This window comes from Drosophila teissieri, chromosome 3R, assembly GCF_016746235.2.
Source record: "Drosophila teissieri strain GT53w chromosome 3R, Prin_Dtei_1.1, whole genome shotgun sequence".
Classification (NCBI taxonomy): Eukaryota; Metazoa; Arthropoda; class Insecta; order Diptera; family Drosophilidae; genus Drosophila; species Drosophila teissieri.
This window is the reverse complement of record NC_053032.1, coordinates 1,800,453-1,811,533: the sequence shown is the minus strand read 5'-3', so window position 1 is coordinate 1,811,533 and position 11,081 is coordinate 1,800,453. Positions and strand designations below refer to the sequence as shown.

Sequence of the window (11,081 nt, the reverse complement as noted above, 5' to 3'; positions counted from 1 at the left end):
ATCTCATTCATCTCACGAACCCTCTCCAAAGCTGAAGAAAATTATGCAGCTAACGAGAAAGAGATGTTAGCCATTATATGGGCCCTTAAAGCGTTACGCAACTATCTATACGGTAAAGCCAAAGTGAAAATATTCACTGACCACCAACCGCTTACACATTCATTGAGTAGTTGGAATGGCAACGCTAGAATTAAAAGATGGAAATCTCATTTAGAAGAATACGACTACGAGTTACTCTACAAACCAGGAAAAGACAATGTAGTAGCAGATGCATTGTCTCGCATTTCAAATTTAGGTCAGATAAACTCAGTATCCACTCAACATAGCGACGAGAGTTCAAGCCATAACCTCATCCCTAGTATAGAAGTACCCATTAACGCTTTTAAAAATCAAATCTTTATCCATAAAGCAAACAACAACGACTATAAATTTAGCATACCTTTCCCTACGTTTCATAGACATGACATATACTCGTACTTACAAACATACGAACTTGACGAACTTATACTAATACTTCGGAAATACCTTAACCCATCCGTTATTAACGGAATACAAACTTCTGAAGATATCATGGGGAAAATACAATCAATATACCCAGATAACTTTAGTAAAGTTAAAATTCGTTTTACTAAAGGTAAAGTTACCGACCTCACTAATGAATCAGAGCAAGAAGAGGAGATACTTAAAGTCCACAATAGAGCCCATAGAAATGCTACGGAAAATAAAACTCAATTGTCCGAAAAATTTTACTTTCCCCAAATGAAGAAAAAAATAGAAAAATTGGTAAAACAATGCAAAGTTTGCAAAGAAGAAAAATACGATAGACATCCGACTAACCCCGTTTTAGAGCAAACTCCTATTCCGGAATACCCCGGACAAATTATCCACATCGATATCTATTCTACAGAAAAGAAATTAGTTCTAACAGCCATAGATAAGTTCTCTAAATTAGCGCAGGCCAAAATAATAAAGTCCAAAGCAATAGAAGACATAAGAAACCCTCTAAGAGAGATTATTTTCTACTATGGCGTCCCCAAATATGTTGTCATGGACAACGAAAAGTCTTTAAATTCATATTCCATAACTTTTATGCTCAAAGATCAACTCAATATAGATATTTTTCAAGCACCACCCCACAAAAGCACTGTAAACGGCCAGGTCGAAAGATTCCATTCGACACTCTCTGAAATAATGAGATGTATCAAGAAAGATGGAACCCACAGAAACTTTTCAGAATTACTAGAAAGAGCAGTGTACGAATATAACTACACTATTCATTCTGTAACAAAGAAAAGACCACTTGAAGTGTTCTTTGGTAGAACAGTATCAACTAATCCCGAAGCCTACGAACAAACCAGACTAGACAACATAGACAGACTAATAGACAAACAGAAAAAGGACCTCGAATATCATAACCAGAAACGAACGCATTAAAAAACTACAACGTAGGTGACGAAATTTATGTTAAGATAAACACACGACTTGGTTCTAAATTATCAGCAAGATATAAAAAAGAAATAGTTAAAGTTAACAAGAATACTACAGTTGTAACAGAATCAGGAAAGAGAATACACAAAAGTAACATACGAAATAACTAAAATTATCTTACCCTTTTAGGACATTAATGCTATGCACCATAACAATAGCGAATGGACTTCTAGACATTACCAACTATACCGACGTACAGACTGCAGTAATAAATAAAGGATTAGGGAAAATTCAAACATCCACCACAAGAATAATTCATGTTATAGATATAAACCACATTACAAACACTTTAAATACCTTAGCTTCATACGTAGATAACGAACTAAAACATTCAAACAGTTACCACACTATAAAACACGAATTGGTTCAAACATTCTCTATTCTCCAAACTTTATCCCCACATTACATAATAGAAACACTAGAGCAATCAATTTAATAGGAACCGCATGGAAGTACATTGCCGGTACTCCAGATCACGACGACTTAATTCTACTCCAAGATAATATGAACGATCTAATTAACAATAGCAACAAACAACTTCTAATTAACAATCAATTTCAAGAAAGACTAAATCAGATAACTAAATTTACTAATTCTTTATCAAACTCTATCAGAAAAGACAGCTATGTTAACACAGAAATAACTTTTAACTTGCAAAATCAAATCAGGCTCGTCAAAGAAGAAATCATAAATGTTAAATACGCCATTCAATGGGCTAAGCTAAATGTAATAAATACATTCTTATTAAATGAAAAAGAAATAATTTAAATTGATAAAATATTCAAAGAAAGCAATATGCCATTACTATCAATAGAAGAAATGCTAGAATTTTCCGATGTAACTATATTAAATAACAAAACAACAATTTTATATATAATTAAAGTCCCAAATTAAGAAAAACTATGGTATATACGAAAACACACTTATCAAGCCCATTATCAAAAAGAACACAATTGTAAACATAAAATTTCAAGAAATATTTTTTAATAACGGAAATATGTTTGGCATAAGAAATAAATGTAAAACTTATCATAAAATTAAAATTTGTAACAAGAATAATATTGTAAGCATAAGCAATAGTACTTGTCTACCTAAGCTTTTGATAGGAGAGAAAGGGTTATGTGAATTCAGCAACGCAGACCACATCGAAACAATAGAGGAAATAAGCAGCGGTCTTATAATGGTTAACAACTACAATGGCACACTAGAGTGGAACAACAAAATGCAGAAACTGGAGGGAACATACGTCATCAACATACTCTCAACGCTCTGGAAAGTTTACATATTAACAACACCAAACGTTTGGCAGAATTGGAAACAGATAGCAACTATAACAAATACTACGTCACCCTTCTCTTCGCTACCTCCACAATCGTCGCAGGGTTTTTATACTGTTGCAAACGAAAGCAAGAGAACCCCTGAAAACCACCAACAGAGTTAATCTCAACACCATACCATTCTACTAATGAACGTCGCTTGAGGAGAAGCTCAAAATAAAGGGGGAGGAGTTAACAACACGCTTTACCAAAAACTTTCCTGCACGCGCCAACAAAAAGTAAACCAAATCATAACACAAGCAATATTAACAGAGCATTGAACTGCAGTTGCAAAACAGTTCACACGGGCACCTGCAATTCCTAATAAATATCAGCCACAACAGGAAATGGATAAGCAGGTCACACGGGCACATGCAATTCATGAGAAAAATTGACGACAACAGGAAAAAGCCAAATTTATTAAGAAGTCATCAGCAGAACTGCAATTAACCAATTACAGCCGACTGCACAACTGACACACTGTTATCAAACTTTGATTCGTCGCTGCCACCGTCGCTGCAACAACGCTGCCACCATCGCTGCCACCGGATTCACCGGATTCGGATTCACAAAAGGCCAGACTAGGGAGCTAGAGTAGAACTTTAATTTAGTCTAATTTTTGCATTCAATCAATAAAGGTGGAAAAAATAAAATTGTAAATTTATTTTTTATCTCATTCATAAACAAATAAATTAACTTGTACAACAGGATTAGCGGGACTATTCCAGAATTGGGAATTGTCTTTTTGGTCTTCTTTCGCTTTTACGACGTGTGGTCGTTCAGTTGATTTTAGATGACGAGTGCGTGCACATTGAAAAGAATAAATATTAAAACTTCAAAAGTCCTCTGTTTAATTGAGGCTGGATAAATATATGGTGTTACTCGGTTGAATTCTTGGTCTTAACAAAAGGTTATGGGCCCAGACACAAAATAATTAAATAATAGTGATTTTAAATAATAACTGTTGCAAAAGAAACTGAGTGCAAGAAGAACAACCAAAATTTGGCGCAGAATTTGTGGTTGTGTAAGTGCACACGGATTACAGAAACCACGTGCTAAAGCATGAAGTGCAATAAGAACAAAAAAAAAAAACAAAAAAATAGACGCCGAAATTTATCAGACAAGGAATATGGAAAAAGGAAAACGAAATACAAAGGCATTTAACGGGGATAAGTATTCATTTTGGAAATTTCGAATTAGAGCTCTATTAGAGGAAAATGATTTATTAGACATTATTGACAAAGACGCAATAGCAGAGACCGATCAATGGAAAAAAAGGAACAGCAATGCTAAAAATATTATAATTGAATACTTAAGCGATTCGTTTCTTAACTTCGCCAATGCCGAGAATAATGCCAAGCAGATTTTTAAAAATCTTGATGCCATTTATGAACGAAGAAGCTTGGCTTCGCAACTTTCTGTACGGAAGCAGTTGCTGGTATTGAAGTTAAAGGGCGACACTTGTCTTGTGGGTCATTTCCAATTTTTTGATGACTTGATAGCAGAGCTTATTGCTTCGGGTGCTAAGATAGAAGAAATGGACAAGATATCACATTTACTTTGGACCCTTCCTTCAAGTTATGACGGCGTTATAACGGCTATAGAAACTTTATCAGAAGGTAACTTTACATTAGCGTTCGTAAAAACTCGTCTTCTTGACCACGAGATCAAGTTAAAGAGCATCAGTAAGGATACTAGTGCCAAGGTGTTACAGGCTTTTCGCGCTCAAGATCAAAAGGAAAACAAAATGGGAGTGAGCTTTAAGGGTTCTAAAGTGTCTTTTAAAAATAAGCTTAAACCAAAACCAAAATGCTATCATTGTGGCAAGCCAGGGCATTTAAAGAAAGATTGTTATATTTTTAAAAGAAGTCTGGGAAACCAAAACGGGGAAAACCAAAATAAGCAAGCTCAAGTAGCGACAACTCAGCCAGATCGTGGGTTTGCTTTTATGATGAGGCAAGTGGTTGATAAGGAAAAAGAGAGCGATGTTTTGTTTATCCTAGACTCGGGTGCTTCTGACCATATTGTAAAAGATGCCAAACTATTTGCTGAATACACCAACCTGGAAACACCTGTGGAGATTTCAATTGCCAAGCGTAATGAATGCATTTACGCAACTGCTAAAGGAGTAGTACAACTCAGCAGCTCTGGAAATCAAATTACACTGAAGGATGTTTTATTCAGCAAGGATATTCTTCACAATCTCTTGTCTGTACGAAAGATGCAGGATGCAGGAATGATCATTGAATTTAGTTCAGGAGGTGTTAATGTCACCAATAATGATCGTTTGGTATTTGATGGTAACTGTGAGTATAATGTTCCAATTATTAAATTTCAATATAATCAGTTTATACACAAGCAATGGCAACCACTATAAAAAATACAATTCAACGCTCACTCCCCGATAGGTTGTTCATGACCCTAGCAAGGCGTGACATTTCAACTGTCCAAAGATTTAGACAAACCGCCCAACAAGAAGGTCTCTAAGAAGACCCATTCTCAAAAATATCCGATAGTAAGCCAAGATCACAAGGTTAGCAAGTGAACTCACATAAAAACTAAATACAGGTAGATTCCAGATCCATTTAAATTTTCAACAACGAAATAATAGTGCACCAAACCCTCCTGTCAAACGACAGAGAGAAAATGCTAGTGCCCAATACAGAATGGACACAGGATGCGAACATTTTCTTCAACCAGTCTCGGGATCAAAAAGCGATTCAGAGGAGGTGGAAACCCATTCTTAAAAATTAAAATGAATAATATTTGTTGTAAATGTCCACATATCTATGTGTATAATTGTATACATGAGAATCGTTTCAACATGACCATATATGGACGGACATATGCACAAGCCTCATTGATATGCTAATAATAGAAAGAGATGACTAATGTGTACAACAGGATTAGCGGGACTATTCCAGAATTGGGAATTGTCTTTTTGGTCTTCTTTCGCTTTTACGACGCTGTGGTCGTTCAGTTGATTTTAGATGACGAGTGCGTGCACATTGAAAAGAATAAATATTAAAACTTCAAAAGTCCTATGTTTAATTGAGGCTGGATAAATATATGGTGTTACTCGGTTGTATTCTTGGTCTTAACAAAAGGTTATGGGCCCAGACACAAAATAATTAAATAATAGTGATTTTAAATAATAACTGTTGCAAAAGAAACTGAGTGCAAGAAGAACAACCAAAATTTGGCGCCAAATTTGTGCTTGTGTAAGTGCACACGAAATACAGAAACTGCGTGCTAAAGCATAGAGTGCAAGAAGAACAAAAAAATTTGGACGCCGAACTTGTGGTTGTGTAAGTGCACACGGATTACAGAAACTGCGTGCTAAAGCATAGAGTGCAAGAAGAACAAAAAAATTTTGATGCCGAATTTGTGGTTGCGTAAGTGCACACGGATTACAGAAACGGCTTGCTAAAGCATAGAGTGCAAGAAGAACAAATAAATTTGGACGCAGAATTTGTGGTTGTGTAAGTGCACACGGATTACAGAAACCACGTGCTAAAGCATAAAGTGCAAATAAAACAAAAAAATAGACGCCGAAATTTATCAGACAAGGAATATGGAAAAAGGAAAACGGAATACAAAGGCATTTAACGGGGATAAGTATTCATTTTGGAAATTTCGAATAGGAGCTCTATTAGAGGAAAATGATTTATTAGACATTATTGACAAAGACACAATAGAAGAGACCGATCAATGGAAAAAAGGAACAGCACTGCTAAAAATATTATAATTGAATACTTAAGCGATTCGTTTCTTAACTTCGCTAATGCCGAGAATAATGCCAAGCAGATTTATAACAAGAGAAAACGCTATAGTCGAGTTCCCCGACTATCTGATACCCGTTACTCAGCTATTCGAAGTGCGAAGGAGAGTCTTCAGCACATACAGTTTTTGGCGGTTTTGTGGGCGTTAGAGTGGGCGTGTCAAAAAGTTTTTTGGCAAATCGATAGAAATTTACAAGACTAATACAAAAATGAAAAAATATCGAAACATTTTTCAAAAGTGTGGACGTGGCCGTTTTGGGCGGTTTGTGGGCGTTAGAGTGGGTGTGGCAACATGAATCGACAAACTTGCGCTGCGTCTATGTCCCTGGAGTATGCTTAATCTCAACTTTCTAGCTTTTGTAGTTCCTGAGATCTCGACGTTCATACGGACGGACAGACGGACATGGCCAAATCGACTGGGCTATTGATCCTGATCAAGAATATATATACTTTATATGGTCGGAAACGCTTCCTTCTGCCTGTTACATACTTTTCAACGAATCTAGTTTACCCTTTTACTTTTACCCTTTAGTAACGGGTATAATTAGCATTCGCTGCATCAGCGACTTCATAGCAATTAGAGATTCTGGTCAGAACTATGGAAAACTGCACCAAAGGCGCCAGCTAATGACCACGTGGCCTATTGTTAGCCAAGTGAATTATGCAAATTGCATTCCCAGCCCCAAAATAGCAGGCACGAAATTAACCCATTAAGAGTGATAGAAATGGATTTCAGAATGGCGTCTTTTGTGTTTAGTAATTCAAAGCTCAAATTACCCCACGATTTTTTCCCTACAATTTTACAGCCTGGCGGCATTTCGGTTCAAAGGGAAAAGGCTGCCATGATGGAGCTGGTTTCCAAGGGATTAAGCATAGTGTTTCCGGATGCCAAAGCCTTTCTGAAAGCCAAATTTATGGATTTGTTTTTCCGGGGCATCAACGTAGACTGCTCCTCGGAAGAATTCTCCGCAAAGGCCCTCTGCACGGTGTTTTACACGGGAGAAGTTAAGCAGGCCAAACAAGTAAACCAGACGCACTTTTTGTTCTCGTTTATGGGTCAGGTGAGCAAATGATATTGTTAATAGTATTACTTAAGCCCCTGAAGTTCCACTAAATCATATCGAATAACAGGCCAATCACTCGGATGCTGGGAGGTTTACAGTCTGTCGCGGAGTGAAGAATAACAAAAAGCTGGGAAAGGTTGTGAAGTTCGCCGACGAACCGGAGCAAGACATTTGGCCAGATGGCGAGTGCAACACCTTCATCGGCACTGATTCCACGGTTTTTGCACCGGGCTTGAAGAAGGAGGATGGCCTGTGGGCATTCACCCCGGACTTGTGTAGATCCCTGGGAGCCTATTACCAGCACAAGTCATCCTACCATGGCATGCCGTCGATGAGATACACCCTGGATTTGGGGGATATACGTGCTGATGACAGGCTTCACTGCTTCTGCGAAGATCCCGAAGATCTGGACACGTGTCCGCCCAAGGGAACTATGAATCTGGCGGCCTGTGTTGGAGGTCCGTTGATGGCATCCATGCCTCATTTCTATCTGGGCGACCCAAAGCTGATTGCAGATGTGGATGGTCTTAATCCGAATGAAAAGGATCATGCTGTCTACATAGACTTTGAACTCGTAAGGAGCCACTTAGATTCGTGCATATTCACGTATATTTTCAACTTGTCCCCTCTTCAGATGTCTGGAACACCTTTTCAGGCTGCGAAGCGATTGCAGTTTAACCTGGACATGGAGCCAGTGGAGGGCATCGAACCCATGAAGAATCTGCCCAAACTGATACTGCCCATTTTTTGGGTGGAGGAGGGCGTACATCTCAACAAGACCTACACGAACTTAGTAAAATACACACTTTTTCTGTGGGTTGGAATCTACAACATTAAGAGAAATTATATAACTTATATTACTTTCATTGCAGGGGCCTCAAAATCAACTCTGTCTTGCGCTGGTCCCTAATAACTTTCTCCCTGGTTGGCCTCATGTTTTCCGCCTATCTTTTCTGCCATAAGTCCGACAGTTTGGACATAACCGGTATCCTCAAGGAGAACAACAAGGTAGACGATGTGACCAGCACAAAGGAGCCCTTGCCTCCAGCGAATGCAAAGCAATCTACTACTGTGCACCCGGTTCAGGTGCCCAATACTCTGATTCCCGGCACGAATCCCGCCACCCACCCGGCTCCCCATCTCAAAATGGAGCATCGGGAGCGCTACTGATCCCTCAAATGGCGATCTCCAGCGATCTCTGCACCATAGTCGTAGTCCACTGCACCTGAGTAGTCCAACATGAGCTAATAAATTGAGACAGATATAAGCACCTTCGTCTGGGGAACTGGTCGGTGGCCAATCGAGTGATCGCTAATCGATGATCGCTGACCGCTGATCGCAGATGACAAGATCTGTGCGCTCCACTGACACCAATTAGCGTGGATCCAGCAAAAAACGCAAAACCAGCTATTGAAGTTCGAGATCAGCGATCACAAGTGTCTGTGAATTGACAAATCGGTTTTAAACAATGGTTGCAATGTGTGTAAACCGAAAACAATTGCAAAGACAGGCGTAAAAGTTAAAGCAAAATATCTCTTTTTGTAAGTCGCTGATTAATGATTTGTAAACAGTATGCAGAATTTACACTTTCTTAATTAATTTTAATGAAGATAAATTATAAGTACTTGTTCTATTGGCCCTTAAGTAGTGGGAAGTGGTTGTAGTTGTATGAAAATATAAGTCAAACAAAGAAATGGCAAATAAATGCCATCTTTTTGGCTTAATGTATGCATTGAACCATTTGCCTTTTTATAAAAGATTTACGCAGCTATATACTTTTTCACATTTCTTTAAATAACTGCGTATTTAAAACGATTTCCCTATTAAAAGCTTAAACCCTATGACATTCCACATCGCATTGGCCCCCGAGGACCTCCAACTAATCGATCTTCCAAGATGGCTGTATCCTTGGGCAGTTCGAACTCTAACAGATCCGCCAACTGACGGGGAAGCGGAGCTTAACTGCAGCTCCGCTTCCTCGACAAAGAAGTCCTCATCCAGATCCTTAATAAAGATCTCCCTTCCCTCTTCGTGGCTTATCTCCAAGTAGTTGAGATCCTTCAGATGCGGCAGCATGTCCATGTTATCCGAAGTCAAGTTGTCGTAGGTAAAGCTCAATCTTTCCAATTCCTTGGTTGAGGTAATTTTTGGTAAGTCCGCGAGATTTACAATGCCCGTTACATCCAGGTCAACTAGTTTAGTGGCCTTCGACAGGAAGTCAAGTTTATACAGATTGGTATTGGCCAAGTAGAGATGCTCCAGATCCTGGGGCTGGGAAATCTTCAACTCATTCAGGTTTAGGTTAGTCTCCAGTTGGACACCAACCACTCGTCCATCCAACTTCACTGATTCGAGACCGCAATTGGTGGCCTCCAACTCATTGATTTCAGCTGATAGATGCAGACTTCTGAGTTGGCGATTAAACGAGAGCGAGAGATGATCAATCTCACTAAACATATTTAAAGGAATCCGCGCTAGTTGATTATTTCTGGCTGAGAAATCTGACTGATGTTTTTGCTGATTACTGAACAGTTTGCCAGGCAGTTCCCTAAGCTGATTACTGTCCAGATTTATGGACTTAAGAGATCCTAGTTGTGAGAAGATGTGCTGGGATATAGTCATTAACCGATTGTTAGATAAGTTGATCCTTTGAAGGTTCCTCAGGGGCCGAAATATGGTGGTGGGCAGATCCTCTATTTGATTGTCTGATAAGTTGAGTTCCTCCAGTTGGGTGGCCAATTCAAAAGTGTTCCTATCCAGAACGCAGAGGGCATTTCCTCCAAAATTCAATCTTCTCAAGTTTTGGGCACCCTCAAAACATTCTCGTTCAATTTGTTAAAGCCCGCACTCCAATACATGGAATTCCACAAGTTGAGGAAGGTTCAGAAAGAGTTTTATCGGCAAATTGGCCAAATGGGAACTATAAAGAACGAGAGATTCGTAGTTTCTCAAATGTTTAGTCACCCTTTCTGAGAAGTAGGCAACTTCTGCAGCCAAAGGGTATTGCAATCCAAACTCTCAACTGCAATTTCCTCAAGCTTTTGTCGCTGCGATAAAAATATAGTTCAGATAGTTTAACATCCGCATCTTGGCTTAAGCAGACTGAGCCTAGAGCTAGCTTGGGGGGCATTTTAATACAAAACCAGAACGCGACCTTCAAGAACCACCCCAAAAAAGCCGAAACAGGTCTTTAGGTATCCGTTTGTTTGTTTGCTTGTTTGTTGTTGTTTTTGTGCCGACCCACTCCACAATCTGGTTCGATTTTTGGTCAATAAAATTTTATTGTTCCTCTCAATGAATATATTTGCATTGTTGTTGCTTCTGCGCTCCGGTGGAGAACATTATCAGGCCTTTGGCATAATACCCGCCGATAAGCACGATCTCTCGATCGTACTTCATAACACGGCTCTCTCGGCGGATTGCTTGACTCA

At 38.9% G+C, this 11,081-nt stretch overlaps 1 protein-coding gene and 1 pseudogene across 1 annotated transcript; one reads left to right on the top strand and one right to left on the bottom strand.

Moving 5' to 3' along the window:
- Positions 1 to 4,755: 4,755 nt before the first annotated feature.
- Positions 4,756 to 9,184, top strand: LOC122622079 (sensory neuron membrane protein 1-like). Its single transcript, XM_043800250.1, has 6 exons — positions 4,756 to 5,110; positions 7,119 to 7,240; positions 7,393 to 7,647; positions 7,718 to 8,224; positions 8,285 to 8,463; positions 8,523 to 9,184. Exons 1-6 carry the CDS (start codon positions 4,756 to 4,758, stop codon positions 8,818 to 8,820), a joined length of 1,716 nt encoding a protein of 571 aa, XP_043656185.1. The 3' UTR covers positions 8,821 to 9,184.
- A 304-nt stretch (positions 9,185 to 9,488) lies between these two features.
- On the bottom strand, positions 9,489 to 10,737 carry LOC122621933 (annotated as a pseudogene).
- Positions 10,738 to 11,081: the final 344 nt, after the last annotated feature.